General features: G+C 42.3%; 1 protein-coding gene across 2 annotated transcripts in view; it reads left to right on the top strand.

Moving 5' to 3' along the window:
- Positions 1 to 17,094, top strand: part of LOC110485549 (zinc finger protein GLIS2) — a 43,241-nt gene that overhangs the window by 22,473 nt on the left and 3,674 nt on the right. For both annotated transcript variants that reach the window (XM_036949223.1, XM_036949222.1), the window contains 5 exons: positions 8,503 to 8,676; positions 9,959 to 10,158; positions 11,512 to 11,697; positions 12,112 to 12,245; positions 16,739 to 16,857. In XM_036949223.1, the coding sequence (XP_036805118.1) occupies positions 8,508 to 8,676; positions 9,959 to 10,158; positions 11,512 to 11,697; positions 12,112 to 12,245; positions 16,739 to 16,857 (808 nt within the window). In that variant the 5' untranslated portion in view covers positions 8,503 to 8,507. The remainder of the gene's footprint in view (positions 1 to 8,502; positions 8,677 to 9,958; positions 10,159 to 11,511; positions 11,698 to 12,111; positions 12,246 to 16,738; positions 16,858 to 17,094) is intronic.

Genomic DNA, 17,094 nt, shown 5'->3' with positions numbered 1-17,094 from the left:
CACTGGGTCAAACCTTTTTTGCTGACTCTGGAAAGGGGGGGTGGGGTCTGTGTGTGTGCGCATATGCAAGTGTGTACGTACACATTTGTGTGTGCGTGAGTGCAATGCATACTGTGTGTATGTGTGCGTTCATACAGTATATGTGTGTGTGTGTGCATACAGTGTGAGTGTTTGTGTGTATGGGGCATCTTAAGTGAGCGTTTGGTTGACAGGTCAGACATGTACTCTTCGCAGCATGCTGTGAGACGGGGTGGATCTTCCCCTAGTCTTCCACTAGTGTTTAGCAGCCCTAACATATGTGTGGTTCTCTCTCACATAACCACTGTACTGTACAGGGAGTTGCTGACGTGTGTGTGTCTGAGCGTATGAGAAAATGGGACAGTGTGTGTGTGTGTAATTGCACATTTACAAGAGGAATAGGATGAAAGACAGAGAGATAGCAAGTGGGCTTGTTGAGACAAGTGTGAGTGGGTGTATGTGTAGACTTTAGTGTAGAGGGGAGTGTAAGAGGGGAGTGTAGATGTGTGTCGAACATGGGAGGCCCAAGGGAGACACAATTATCTCATTCAGACACACACCACACTGTCCCAGTCTGTTTCTCTATGGGAGGTAGAGGGGGACAAAGGCTTCTCTGAGAGAAGCAGAGAGGGGCTTATTTCTACAAAGAGCAGCTGACCCCATCCCATGGCTCAGTGAGGAAGTGTATGGGGCGAACAAACACATACTCTGCCCTGTACTCATCGCCCCCACTCATCCATTTGTTATGTGTGTAACAAATATGTGTGTGCAAAAGCTCTTGTGTGTGTGCAACATTTGCGTGTATGTGTGTGTGTGTGTAACATGATGTGTGTGTAAAGGCCTCTGTGCGTGTGTGTAGAATGATGTGTGTGTGTAACGTGTGTATGTAACATGTGTGAAAGCTCTTGTTGCGTGTGAGAAAGTTGCTTCTGAACAAACCCAGTTGATGGAAATATGCACAGAGAGCCATGTCTCAATGTTACAGTTAATTGCCTGTGGCTACTGAGAAAAAGCAGTTTGGATCTGGGTCACGCTATTTTATTCATGCCCAGTAACATACCATAATACTTAGCTATAGGATTACCATCCCATAATACTTAGCTATAGGATTACCATCCCATAATACTTAGCTATAGGATTACCATCCCATAATACTTAGCTATATGATTACCATCCCATAATACTTAGCAATATGATTACCATACCATAATACTTAGCAATATGATTACCATCCCATAATACTTAGCAATATGATTACCATACCATAATACTTAGATATATTATTACCATACCCTAATACTTAGATATATTATTACCATACCATAATACTTAGATATATTATTACCATACCATAATACTTAGATATATTATTACCATACCCTAATACTTAGATATATTATTACCATACCATAATACTTAGATATATTATTACCATACCATAATACTTAGATATATTATTACCATACCATAATACTTAGATATATTATTACCATACCCTAATACTTAGATATATTATTACCATACCATAATACTTAGATATATTATTACCATACCATAATACTTAGATATATTATTACCATACCATAATACTTAGATATATTATTACCATACCCTAATACTTAGATATATTATTACCATACTAGAATATTTAGCTATATGATTACCATACCATAATACTTAGATATATTATTACCATACCATAATATTTAGCTGTAGGATAACCATACCATACCATAATACTTAGCTATATGATTACCATACCATACTATAATACTTAGCTATAGGATAACCATACCATACCATAATACTTAGCTATAGGATTACCATGCCATAATATTTAGCTATATGATTACCATCCCATACCATAATACTTAGCTATAGGATAACCATACCATACCATAATACTTAGCTATAGGATAACCATACCATAATACTTAGCTATAGGATTACCATCCCATACCATAATACTTAGCTATAGGATAACCATACCATACTATAATACTTAGCTATAGGATTACCATACCATACCATAATACTTAGCTATAGGATAACCATACCATACTATAATACTTAGCAATAGGATTACCATACCATACCATAATACTTAGCTATAGGATAACCATATCATACCTTAATACTTAGCTATAGGATTACCATACCATACCATAATACTTAGCTATAGGATAACCATACCATACTATAATACTTAGCTATAGGATTACCATACCATACCATAATACTTAGCTATAGGATAACCATACCATACTATAATACTTAGCTATAGGATTACCATACCATACCATAATACTTAGTTATAGGATAACCATACCATAATACTTAGCTATAGGATTACCATACCATAATACTTAGCTATAGGATTACCATGCCATAATACTTAGCTATAGGATTACCATACCATACCATAAAATTTAGCTGTAGGATAACCATGCCATACCATGATACTTAGCTATAGGATTACCATACCATACCATAATACTTAGCTATAGGATAGGATAACCATACCATACCATGATACTTAGCTATAGGATAGGATAACCATAACATACCATAATATTTAGCTATAGGATAGGATAACCATACCATAATACTTAGCTATAGGATAGGATAACCATACCATACCATAATACTTAGCTATAGGATAGGATAACCATAACATACCATAATATTTAGCTATAGGATAGGATAACCATACCATACCATAATATTTAGCTATAGGATAGGATAACCATAACATACCATAATATTTAGCTATAGGATAGGATAACCATAACATACCATAATATTTAGCTATAGGATAGGATAACCATAACATACCATAATATTTAGCTATAGGATAGGATAACCATAACATACCATAATATTTAGCTATAGGATAGGATAACCATACCATAATACTTAGCTATAGGATAGGATAACCATACCATACCATAATACTTAGCTATAGGATAGGATAACCATACCATACCATAATACTTAGCTATAGGAAAGGATAACCATACCATACCATAATACTTAGCTATAGGATAGGATAACCATACCATACCATAATACTTAGCTATAGGATAGGATAACCATACCATACCATAATACTTAGCTATAGGATAGGATAACCATACCATACCATAATACTTAGCTATAGGATAGGATAACCATACCATACCATAATACTTAGCTATAGGATAGGATAACCATACCATACAATAATACTTAGCTATAGGATAGGATAACCATACCATAATACTTAGCTATAGGATAGGATAACCATAACATACCATAATACTTAGCTATAGGATAGGATAACCATACCATACCATAATACTTAGCTATAGGATAGTATAACCATACCATACCATAATACTTAGCTATAGGGTAGGATAACCATACAATACCATAATACTTAGCTATAGGATAGTATAACCATACCATACCATAATACTTAGCTATAGGGTAGGATAACCATACCATACCATAATACTTAGCTATAGGATAGGATAACCATACCATACCATAATACTTAGCTATAGGATAGGATAACCATACCATACCATAATACTTAGCTATAGGATAGGATAACCATACCATACCATAATACTTAGCTATAGGGTAGGATAACCATACCATACTATAATACTTAGCTATAGGGTAGGATAACCATACCATAATACTTAGCTATAGGATAGGATAACCATACCATACCATAATACTTAGCTATAGGATAGGATAACCATACCATACCATAATACTTAGCTATAGGGTAGGATAACCATACCATAATACTTAGCTATAGGATAGGATAACCATACCATAATACTTAGCTATAGGGTAGGATAACCATACCATAATACTTAGCTATAGGATAGGATAACCATACCATAATACTTAGCTATAGGGTAGGATAACCATACCATAATACTTAGCTATAGGGTAGGATAACCATACCATAATACTTAGCTATAGGATAGGATAACCATACCATAATACTTAGCTATAGGATAGGATAACCATACCATAATACTTAGCTATAGGATAGGATAACCATACCATAATACTTAGCTATAGGATAGGATAACCATACCATAATACTTAGCTATAGGGTAGGATAACCATACCATAATACTTAGCTATAGGATAGGATAACCATACCATAATACTTAGCTATAGGGTAGGATAACCATACCATAATACTTAGCTATAGGATAGGATAACCATACCATAATACTTAGCTATAGGATAGGATAACCATACCATACCATAATACTTAGCTATAGGATAGGATAACCATACCATACCATAATACTTAGCTATAGGATAGGATAACCATACCATACCATAATACTTAGCTATAGGATAGGATAACCATAACATACCATAATATTTAGCTATAGGATAGGATAACCATACCATACCATAATACTTAGCTATAGGATAGGATAACCATACCATACCATAATACTTAGCTATAGGATAGGATAACCATACCATACCATAATACTTAGCTATAGGGTAGGATAACCATACCATAATACTTAGCTATAGGATAGGATAACCATACCATAATACTTAGCTATAGGATAGGATAACCATACCATACCATAATACTTAGCTATAGGATAGGATAACCATACCATACCATAATACTTAGCTATAGGATAGGATAACCATACCATACCATAATACTTAGCTATAGGATAGGATAACCATACCATACCATAATACTTAGCTATAGGATAGGATAACCATAACATACCATAATATTTAGCTATAGGATAGGATAACCATACCATACCATAATACTTAGCTATAGGATAGGATAACCATACCATACTATAATACTTAGCTATAGGATAGGATAACCATACCATACCATAATATTTAGCTATAGGATAGGATAACCATACCATACTATAATACTTAGCTATAGGATAGGATAACCATACCATACCATAATATTTAGCTATAGGATAGGATAACCATACCATACTATAATACTTAGCTATAGGATAGGATAACCATACCATACCATAATATTTAGCTATAGGATAGGATAACCATACCATACTATAATACTTAGCTATAGGATAGGATAACCATACCATACCATAATACTTAGCTATAGGATAGGATAACCATACCATACCATAATACTTAGCTATAGGGTAGGATAACCATACCATACCATAATACTTAGCTATAGGATAGGATAACCATACCACACTATAATACTTAGCTATAGGATAGGATAACCATACCATACCATAATACTTAGCTATAGGATAGGATAACCATACCATACTATAATACTTAGCTATAGGATAGGATAACCATACCATACTATAATACTTAGCTTTTGGATTACTATACTATCTACTCCATTCAGATCTACAGAATTGCAGAAGTGGGGCCATTGGGATTTTTTTGAAGTTGGATAAATATAGAAAAATTCACCCAAGAGTTGTTACTGATAAGTTGATCTGACTGGGGAGTAGTTCAAGGAAAGACTGGAGTTGTTATTGATCAGATGATCTGACTGGGGAATAGTTATAGGAAGACACAGAGTTGTTCCTGATTTGTTGATCTGACTGGGGAAGTTAAAGGAAGACCCAGATTTGTTCCTGATAAGTTGATCTGACTGGGGAGTAGTTCAAGGAAAGACTGGAGTTGTCCCTGATCAGATGATGTGACTGGGGAATAGTTATAGGAAGACACAGAGTTGTTACTGATCAGTTGATCTGACTGGGGAGTAGTTCAAGGAAAGACTGGAGTTGTCCCTGATCAGATGATGTGACTGGGGAATAGTTATAGGAAGACACAGAGTTGTTACTGATCAGTTGATCTGACTGGGGAGTAGTTCAAGGAAGACCCAGATTTATTCCTGATCAGCTGATCTGACTGGGGAAGTTAAAGGAAGACACAGAGTTGTTCCTGATCAGATGATGTGACTGGGGAATAGTTATAGGAAGACACAGAGTTGTTCCTGATCAGCTGATCTGACTGGGGAGTAGTTCAAGGAAAGACTGGAGTTGTTCCTGATCAGATGATCTGACTGGGGAGTAGTTCAAGGAAAGACTGGAGTTGTTATTGATCAGATGATCTGACTGGGGAATAGTTATAGGAAGACCCAGATTTGTTCCTGATCAGTTGATCTGACTGGGGAGTAGTTCAAGGAAAGACTGGAGTTGTTCCTGATCAGATGATCTGACTGGGGAGTAGTTCAAGGAAAGACTGTTGTTATTGATCAGTTGATCTGACTGGGGAGTAGTTCAAGGAAAGACTGGAATTGTTCCTGATCAGCTGATCTGACTGGGGAGTAGTTCAAGGAAAGACTGGAGTTGTTCCTGATCAGCTGATCTGACTGGGGAAGTTAAAGGAAGACCCAGATTTGTTCCTGATCAGTTGATCTGACTGGGGAGTAGTTCAAGGAAAGACTGGAGTTGTTCCTGATCAGCTGATCTGACTGGGGAGTAGTTCAAGGAAGACCCAGATGTATTCCTGATCAGCTGATCTGACTGGGGAGTAGTTTTTAATTTGTAAAATTTTATTTCACCTTTATTTAACCAGGTAGCCTGGTTGAGAACAAGTTCTCATTTGCAACTGCGACCTGGCCAAGATAAAACGTAGCAATTTGACACATACAACAACACAGAGTTACACATGGAATAAACAAACATACAGTCAATAATACAGTAGAACAAAAGAAAACAAACATCTATATACAGTGAGTGCAAATGAGGTAAGTTAAGGCAATAAATAGGCCATGGTGGTGAAGTAATTACAATATAGCAATTAAACACTGGAATGGTAGATGTGCAAGTAGAGATACTGGGGTGCAAATGAGCAAGATAAATAAATAAATACAGTATGGGGATGAGGTAGGTAGATAGGTGGGCTGTTTACAGATGGGCTATGTACAGGTGCAGTGATCTGTTAATCTGCTCTGACAGCTGGTGCTCAAAGCTAGTGAGGGAGATGTGAGTCTCCAGCTTCAGAGATTTTTGCAGTTCGTTCCAGTCATTGGCAGCAGAGAACTGGAAGGAAATACGACCAAAGGAGGAATTGGCTTTGGGGGTGACCAGTGAGATATACCTGCTGGAGGGCATGCTACAAGTGGGTGCTGCTATGGTGACCAGTGAGCTGAGATAAGGCGGGGCTTTACCTAGCAGAGACTTGTAGATAACCTGTAGCCAGTGGGTTTGGCGACGAGTATGAAGCGAGGGCCAACCACAACGAGAGCGTACAGGTCGCAATGGTGGGTGGTGTATGGGGACTTTGGTGACAAAACGGATGGCACTGTGATAGTAGAGTGTTGGAGGCTATTTTATAGATGAAATCACCGAAGTCGAGGATTGGTAGGATGGTCAGTTTTACAAGGGTATGTTTGGCAGCATGAGTGAAGGTTGCTTTGTTGCGATATAGGAAGCCGATTCTAGATTTAATTTTGGATTGGAGATGCTTAATGTGAGTCTGGAAGGAGAGTTTACAGTCTAACCAGACACCCAGGTATTTGTAGTTGTCCACGTATTCTAAGTCAGAGCCGTCCAGAGTAGTGATGCTGGACGGGCGAGCGGGTGCGGGCAGTGATCGATTGAATAGCATACATTTCGTTTTACCTGCGTTGCAACAATTTCTGCAGATAATTTTAGAAAGAGAGGGTCCAGATTGTCTAGCCCGGCTGATTTGTATGGGTCCAGATTTTGCAGCTCTTTCAGAACATCAGCTATCTGGAATTGGGTGAAGGAGAAATGGTGGGGGCTTTGGCGGGTTGCTGTGGAGGGTGCCGGGCAGTTGACCGGGGTAGGGGTAGCCAGGTGGAAAGCATGGCCAGCTGTAGAGAAATGCTTATTGAAATTCTCAATTATAGTGGATTTATCGGTGGTAACAGTGTTTCCTAGCCTCAGAGCAGTGGGCAGCTGGGAAGAGGTGCTCTTATTCTCCATGGACTTTACAGTGTCCCAGAACTTTTTTGAGTTAGTACTACAGGAGGCAAATTTCTGTTTGAAAAAGCTAGCCTTAGCTTTTCTAACTGCCTGTGTATATTTGTTCCTGACTTCCCTGAAAAGTGGAAGGTTAACTGGGGAATAGTTAAAGGAAAGACCAGAATTGTTCCTGATCAGATGATGTGACTGGGGAATAGTTAAAGGAAAGACCAGAGTTGTTCCTGATCAGCTGATCTGACTGGGGAATAGTTAAAGGAAAGACCAGAGTTGTTCCTGATCAGCTGATCTGACTGGGGAATAGTTAAAGGAACGACCAGAGTTGTTCCTGATCAGCTGATCTGACTGGGGAATAGTTAAAGGAACGACCAGAGTTGTTCCTGATCAGTTGTTCCTAGTCATGTCAGATGGTTAGAAAAACTCCTGTCCTACTAGTGGAAATGTGATTGTTTGTTATTCTTTGATTGGTTATGGCCTTCACTAATGAGCATTATGATTGTCCCTTCTCTACTGGTGGGTGGGAATACTATAGTTGCCATGGTATCATTGGACGAGCCTCTGGACCTGAAGCTTCCACAGGCCAATGGGAGGGTCAGGTTGGGAAAGAGGGCATGCTCGGCCTCCATCTGCGCCCCCCTCAGTGCCACACGACAACGTCTGCTACGTAACCTACCAATGACCTACCCCTCACCACCTCCCTCTCCAGGTAAACACACACACTCTCTCTCTCTCTCTCTCTCTCTCTCTCTCTCTCTCTCTCTCTCTCTCTCTCTCTCTCTCTCTCTCTCTCTCTCCTCTCTCTCCTCTCTCTCTCTTTCTCCTCTCTCTCTCTCCTCTCTCTCTCTCTCCCCTCTCTCTCTCTCTCTCTCTCTCTCCTCTCTCTCTCTCTCTCTCGCTCTCTCCCCTCTCTCTCTCTCCTCTCTCTCTCTCTCTCTCGCTCTCTCTCTCTCTCTCTCCTCTCTCTCTCTCTCCTCTCTCTCTCTCTCCCCTCTCTCTCTCTCTCTCTCTCTCTCTCTCTCTCTCTCTCTCCTCTCTCTCTCTCCTCTCTCTCTCTCCTCTCTCTCTCTCCTCTCTCTCTCTCTCTCTCTCTCCTCTCTCTCTCTCTCCTCTCTCTCCTCTCTCTCTCTCCTCTCTCTCCTCTCTCTCCTCTCTCTCTCTCCTCTCTCTCTCTCTCTCTCTCTCTCTCTCTCTCTCTCTCTCCTCTCTCTCTCTCTCCTCTCTCTCTCTCTCTCTCTCTCTCTCGCTCTCTCACACACACACACACTACCCCCCACCACACACACATAAATCCCTCTATTCATTTCTCGTTGTTTTAGAGGCCAGTGAGTCCATGCTGTGTCCCAAGTGGCACTGTATTCCCTTTACAGTGCACTTGGCCCATATGGCTCTGGTTAAAAGTAGTACACTATGTAGGGAAAGGTACCATTTGGGACATGGACCACGTCTCAAATCAACATCATGCTCCTCTCATTACCCGCTGTTGTATACACTTAAAATGTCGTTATGGAGTGTGAGTGTGTCATTATGGACAGAAGAGTGGCACTGCAGACTGCAGCTGAACACTCAGTATTATGCCAACGACAGCCTCGCTAACCAACGACAGCCTCGCTAACCAATGATAGTCTTGCTAACCAATGATAGCCTTGCTAACCAACGTCAGCCTCGCTAACCAACGACAGCCTTATTAACCAATGATAGGCTCGGTAATCAACGATAGCCTCGCTAACTAACGACAGCCTTATTAACCAATGATAGGCTCGGTAATCAACGATAGCCTCGCTAACTAACGACAGCCTCGCTATCCAACGATAGCCTCGCTAACCAACAATAGCCTCGCTAACCAACGATGGCCTCGCTAACCAACAATAGCCTTGCTAACCATTGATAGCCTCGCTAACTAACGACAGCCTCGCTAACCAACGATAGCCTCGCTAACCAAAGATAGCCTTGCTAACCAATGCTGACCTCACCCCCTCTCCCCCCACCAGGTACCCCCCTGTACCACCAGGAGAGGGTAGGTTCCTGCACCCCCCCTGCCATGGACCTGAGTCTCTCCCCATCCTTCCGACACGCACCCTCCCCCTCTCCCTCCTCCTCCTCCCGCCATGCACCCTCCCCCTCTGCCTCCCCCTCCTCACCCCTGGACTACCCACCCAGCTGCAGCCCAGCCACACCCATCTACTCCAGGGTAAGTCAGTGTGTCTGCGTGCCACAGGAGATTGGTGGCACCTTCATTAGGGAGAACGGGCTCATGGTAATGACTGGAGAGCAATAAGTGGAATGGTATGAAATACATCAAACGTAGTTTCCATGTGTTTGATGCCAATCCATGTACTCTGTTCCAGACATTATTATGAGCTGTCCTCCCCTCAGCAGTCTCCACTGGTGCGTGCGTGTGTGACAGGGAGGAAGAAGTTGCCCCTAGCTACAGATCTAGGATCAGCTTATACAAGCATAACATAGTCAGGGGAATAACGTAAAACTGATCTTAGGTCAGTATGTGTAGGGGCAACTTGATCCTACTCTGAGTCAAACCAATGTGCAATGATGGGTGGGGTGACAGCTGGGTGAGCCTGTATGTAATAAACTTGGGCCTGTATTCACAAAGACACTCAGAGTAGGAGCCTCTAACTTATCCATTATGATTTAAAAGGCAGAATTGATCCTCGATGAACACTCCTACTCTGAGACGCTTTGTGAATACAGCCCGTGGTGTGAGAAACATTTGGAAAATGTAATAGGGACAGTTTTACTTAACACATAACTGACCTATTTTGTGTCTGAAGGGAAAAAAAGATTTAGTAAGAGAGAAGAGAGTTCTCTGTATAGCGCTTCTTAGTATAGAGGTTCATCTTAGGGAGTGTGTGAGTGCGTGTGTGTCTACGTGTGGCAGGCAGTCCGGTCAGAATGTGGGATAGTTGATTAGTGAATACACTCCACACATAGTGGACAGAAGTGAATTAAATCTGTAGTGAATCTAATTTGCCAGCACGCTGTCTGCACACAGGCATACTGTGGTTCTCACTTAATCAGATTTAAAACAGGGCTGGAGGGGTAAAATACGGACAGACAGACAGACAGACAGACAGACAGACAGACAAACAGACAGACGGGCAGACATGGGCAAACAGACAGACAGACGGGTGGACAGACAGACAGACAGACGGACGGACGGACAGAGGCAGACAGACAGAGAGGCAGACAAACGGACAGAGAGACAGGCAGACAGATGGGCAGACAGACAGGCAGAGAGATGGGCAAACAGATAGACGGGCAGACAGACAGACAGACAAATAGGCAGACAGACAGAGCGACAGACAGGCAGGCAGACAGATGGGCAGACAGACAGGCAGACAGATGGGAGGACAGAGAGGCAGACAGGCAGACAGACAGACAGATGGGCAGACAGAGAGGCAGACAGACAGAGAGGCAGACAGACAGACAGACAGGCAGGCAGGCAGGCAGACAGACGGACTGTGCCCTTAGTTGACACACTCTCATCATCATTCTCTCTATCTCTCTCTCTCTCTCTCTCTCTCAGGAAGCAGCTCTCCCTCGTTACCTGGAAGGCGGTGCTTCTCCGCAGGGCTTCCAGATCTTCCTGCCAATCGGGACCACAGGGGCCGGGTTCAACCTGCCCTCCTCCATGTTCATTGGTCAGCCCGGGGAGAAGCGGGCGTCACCCGATCCCTCATCGGACGAGCAGCTGGCCTGCCATTGGATGAAGGTATGTGATTGACAGGTGGACAGGAGAGGGGGTGTGTGTGTGGATGGGATAGAGTACCCTGGGATGCATTCAGAATCGTAACGTTGCAAAAAATAACACATTACTATCTGAATTGCACTGCGATAACTGTCAGCATGTACTTCAAATGTGTGGAAGTATGAGTATGACTTTTTCATATACAGCATATACATGTATCATATGCTCAGCTCCAGTTCACTTACCTGAAATGCTCTAGTCTAAATTGACTCTTTCCCCATTCTCCCTCTCTCTCTCTCTCTCTCTCTCTCTCTCTCCTTCCCTTTCTCTCTACCTCTCCCTCATCCCTCTCTTCCTCCCTCTCTCTGCTCTCTCTCCTTCCCCTTCTCTCTACCTCTCCCTCATCCCTCTCTTCCTCCCTCTCTCTCTGCTTTCTAGTGCCACCTGCTGTTTGACTCGTTACAGGACCTGGTGGACCACATCAATGACTACCATGTCAAACCTGAAAAGGATTCTGGGTACTGCTGCCACTGGGAGGGCTGTGCCCGCAACGGGAGGGGATTCAACGCCAGGTAGGAGGGGCTTATTCTTCAGCGTATAGGTATGAGAGTCTCTGATCTTCAGATATGAAGGTGCCCCTAATCAGATTTAAAAGTGGATAAAAAATGTTCTGACTCTTTCTTAACATATTACTATAAAGACATACACTGAGTGTACAAAACATTACGAACACCTGCTCTTTCCATGACAGACTGACCAGGTGAATCCCGGTGAAAGCTGTGATCCCTCATTGATGTCACCTGTTAAATCCACTTCAATCCCTGTACAGTTGTGACCAAAAGTTTTGAGAATGACACAAATATTGATTTCCACAAAGTTTGCTGCTTCATTGTCTTTAGGTATTTTTGTCAAATGTTAATATGAATACTGAAGTATAATTACAAGCATTTCATAAGTGTCAAAGGATTTTATTGACAATTACATGAAGTTGATGCAAAGAGTCAATATTTGCAGTGTTGACCCTTCTTTTTCAAGACCTCTGTGATCCGCCCTGGCATGTTGTCAATTAACTTCTGGGCCACATCCTGACTGATGGCAGCCCATTCTTGCATAATCAATAATTGGAGTTTGTCAGAATTTGTGGGTTTTTGGTTGTCCATCCACCTCTTGAGGATTGACCACAAGTTCTCAATGGGATTAAGGTCTCTGGAGTTTCCTGGCCAAGGACCCAAAATATCGATGTTTTGTTCCCCGAGCCACTTAGTTATCATTTTTGCCTTATTGCAAGGTGCTCCATCATGCTGGAAAAGGCATTGTTCCTGGATGGTTGGGAGAAGTTGCTCTCGAAGAATGTGTTGGTACCATTCTTTATTCATGGCTGTGTTGTGAGTGAGCCCACTCTCTTGGCTGAGAAGCAACCTCACACATGAATGGTCTCAGGATGCTTTACTGTTGGCATGACACAGGACTGATGGTAGCGCTCACCTGGTCTTCTCCAGACAAGCTTTTTTCCGGATGCCCCAAACAATCGGAAAGGGGATTTATCAGAGAAAAGCACTTTACCCCAGTCCTCAGCAGTCCAATCCAAAAAATCAAATCAAATCAAATGTATTTGTCACATACACATGGTTAGCAGATGTTAATGCGAGTGTAGCGAAATGCTTGTGCTTCTAGTTCCGACAATGCAGTAATAACCAACGAGTAATCTAACCTAACAATTCCAAAACTACATCCTTATACACACAAGTGTAAAGGGATAAAGAATATGTACATAAAGATATATGAATGAGTGATGGTACAGAATGGCATAGGCAAGATGCAGTAGATGGTATCGAGTACAGTATATACATATGAGATGAGTCATGTAGGGTATGTAAACAAAGTGGCATAGTTTAAAGTGGCTAGTGATACATGTATTACATAAAGATGCAGTAGATGATAGAGTACAGTATATACATATACATATGAGATGAATAATGTAGGGTATGTAAACATTATATTAAGTAGCATTGTTTAAAGTGGCTAGTGATATATGTTACATCAATTTCCATCAATTCCCATTATTAAAGTGGCTGGAGTTGAGTCAGTGTGTTGGCAGCAGCCACTCAATGTTAGTGGTGGCTGTTTAACAGTCTGATGGCCTTGAGATAGAAGCTGTTTTTCAGTCTCTCGGTCCCAGCTTTGATGCACCTGTACTGACCTCGCCTTCTGGATGATAGCGGGGTGAACAGGCAGTGGCTCGGGTGGTTGTTGTCCTTGATGATCTTTATGGCCTTCCTGTGACATTGGGTGGCGTAGGTGTCCTGAGGGCAGGTAGTTTGCCCCCGGTGATGCGTTGTGCAGACCTCACTACCCTCTGGAGAGCCTTACGGTTGTGGGCGGAGCAGTTGCCGTACCAGGCGGTGATACAGCCCGACAGGATGCTCTCAATTGTAGAAGTTTGTGAGTGTTTTTGGTGACAAGCCGAATTTCTTCAGCCCTTTTTGTACAAAGCAATGATGACGGCACGTGTTTCCTTGCAAGTAACCATGATTGACAGAGGAGAACAATGATTCCAAGCACCACCCTCCTTTTGAAGATTCCAGTCTGTTATTCAAACTCAATCAGCATGACAGCGTGATCTCCAGCCTTGTCCTCGTCAACACTCACACCTGTGTCAATGAGAGAATCACTTTCATGATGTCAGCTGGTCCTTTTGTGGCAGGGCTCAATGCAGTGGAAATGTTTTTGGGGGATTCAGTTCATTTACATGGCAAAGAGGGACTTTGCAATTCATCTGATCACTCTTCATAACATTATGGAGTATATGCAAATTGCCATCATATAAACTGAGGTAGCAAACTTTGTGAAAATTAATATTTGTGTCATTCTCAAAACTTTTGGCCACGACTGTAGATGAAGGGGAGGAGACAAGTTAAATACGGATTTTTAAACCTTGAGACAATTGAGACATGGATTGTGTATGTGTGCCATTCAGAGAGTGAATGGGCAAGACAACATTTGGAAGTGCCTTTAAACGGGGTATGGTAGTAGGTGCCAGGCACAGGCGTCAAGAACTGCAACGCTGCTGGTTTTTTCATGCTCAACAGTTTCCCGTGTGTATCAAGAATGGTCCACCAACCAAAGGAAATTCAGTCAACTTGACACAACTGTGGGAAGCATTGGAGTCAACATGGGTCAGCATCCCTGTGGAAAGCTTTTGACATCTAGCAGAGTCCATGCCCTGACAAATTGAGGCTGAGGGCAAAATAAAAGGGTGGGGGATGCAACTCAATATCAAGAAGGGGTTCTTAATGTTTTGTACAGTCAGTGTATATTCACCACTTACAGTGGGGAAAACAAGTATTTGATACACTGCCGATTTTGCAGGTTTTCCTACTTTCAAAGCATGTAGAGGTCTGTCATTTTTTTATCATAGGTACACTTCACCTGGGAGAGACTAAAACAAACATCCAGAAAATCACATTGTAGGATTTTTAAGTAATTAATTTGCATGTTATTGCATGACATAAGTATTTGATACATCAGAAAATCAGAACTTAATATTTGGTACAGAAACCTTTGTTTGCAATTACAGAGATCATACGTTTCCTGTAGTTCTTGACAAGGTTTTCACACACTGTAGCAGGGATTTTGGCCCACTCCTCCATACAGACCTTCTCCAGATCCTTCAGGTTTCGGGGCTGTCGCTGGGCAATACGGACTTTCAGCTTCCTCCAAAGATTTTCTATTGGGTTCAGGTCTGGAGACTGCCTAGGCCACTCCAGGACCTTGAGATGCTTCTTATGGAGCCACTCCTTAGTTGCCCTGGCTGTGTGTTTCGGGTTGTTGTCATGCTGGAAGACCCAGCCACGACCCATCTTCAATGCTCTTACTGAGGGAAGGAGGTTGTTGGCCAAGATCTCGCGATACATGGCCCCATCCATCCTCCCCTCAATACGGTGCAGTCGTCCTGTCCCCTTTGCAGAAAAGCATCCCCAAAGAATTATGTTTCCACCTCCATGCTTCACGGTTGGGATGGTGTTCTTGGGGTTGTACTCATCCTTCTTCTTCCTCCAAACATGGCGAGTGGAGTTTAGACCAAAAAGCTCTATTTTTGTCTCATCAGACTACATGACCTCCTCCCATTCCTCCTCTGGATCATCCAGATGGTCATTGGCTAACTTTAGACGGGCCTGGACATGCACTGGCTTGAGCAGGGGGACCTTGCGTGCGCTGCAGGATTTTAATCCATGACGGCGTAGTGTGTTACTAATGGTTTTGTTTGAGACTGTGGTCCCAGCTCTCTTCAGGTCATTGACCAGGTCCTGCCGTGTAGTTCTGGGCTGATCCCTCACCTTCCTCATGATCATTGATGCCCCACGAGGTGAGATCTTGCATGGAGTCCCAGACCGAGGGTGATTGGTGATTGACCGTCATCTTGAACTTCTTCCATTTTCTAATAATTGCGCCAACAGTTGTTGCCTTCTCACCAAGCTGCTTGCCTATTGTCCTGAAGCCCATCCCAGCCTTGTGCAGGTCTACAATTTTAACCCTGATGTTCTTACACAGCTCTCTGGTCTTGGCCATTGTGGAGAGGTTGGAGTCTGTTTGATTGAGTGTGTGGACAGGTGTCTTTTATACAGGTAACGAGTTCAAACAGGTGCAGTTAATACAGGTAATGAGTGGAGAACAGGAGGGCTTCTTAAAGAAAAACGAACAGTTCTGTGACAGCCGGAATTCTTACTGGTTGGTAGGTGATCAAATACTTGTGTCATGCAATAAAATGCAAATTAATGACTTAAAAATAATACAATGTGATTTTCTGGATGTTTGTTTTAGATTCCGTCTCTCACAGTTGAAGTGTACCTATGATAAAAAAATTACAGACCTCTAAATGTTTTGTAAGTAGGAAAACCTGCAAAATCGGCAGTGTATCAAATACTTGTTCTCCCCACTGTATATATGTGTGTAAAGCTTTATTCACTCTGTATGTGTGTGTGTGTGTGTGTGTGTGTGTGTGTGTGTGTGTGTGTGTGTGTGTGTGTGTGTGTGTGTGTGTGTGTGTGTGTGTAATCCCCCCCAGGTACAAGATGTTGATCCACATCAGGACTCACACCAATGAGAAGCCTCACCACTGTCCCACCTGCAACAAGAGCTTTTCTCGCCTGGAGAACCTCAAGATACACACACGCTCACACACAGGTCAGTACACACACACAGGTCAGTACACACACACAGGTCAGTACACCCACACAGGTCAGTACACCCACACAGGTCAGTACACACACAGGTCAGTTTGATTATTTTTGCTAAAGAACAGCTGTTTATTTCCCCTCTAAAGGCTGTCTCACGGGGTTAGGAAACCGCGGGGGTAAGAGTCCGCTGTGCTGTTATGTCTCTTTGTCAGAACCTCTCGCAGTGTTTTTTATTGTGGTTGTG

This window comes from Oncorhynchus mykiss, chromosome 17 (assembly GCF_013265735.2).
Source record: "Oncorhynchus mykiss isolate Arlee chromosome 17, USDA_OmykA_1.1, whole genome shotgun sequence".
Classification (NCBI taxonomy): Eukaryota; Metazoa; Chordata; class Actinopteri; order Salmoniformes; family Salmonidae; genus Oncorhynchus; species Oncorhynchus mykiss.
This window is presented reverse-complemented; position numbering and strand designations above follow the sequence as displayed.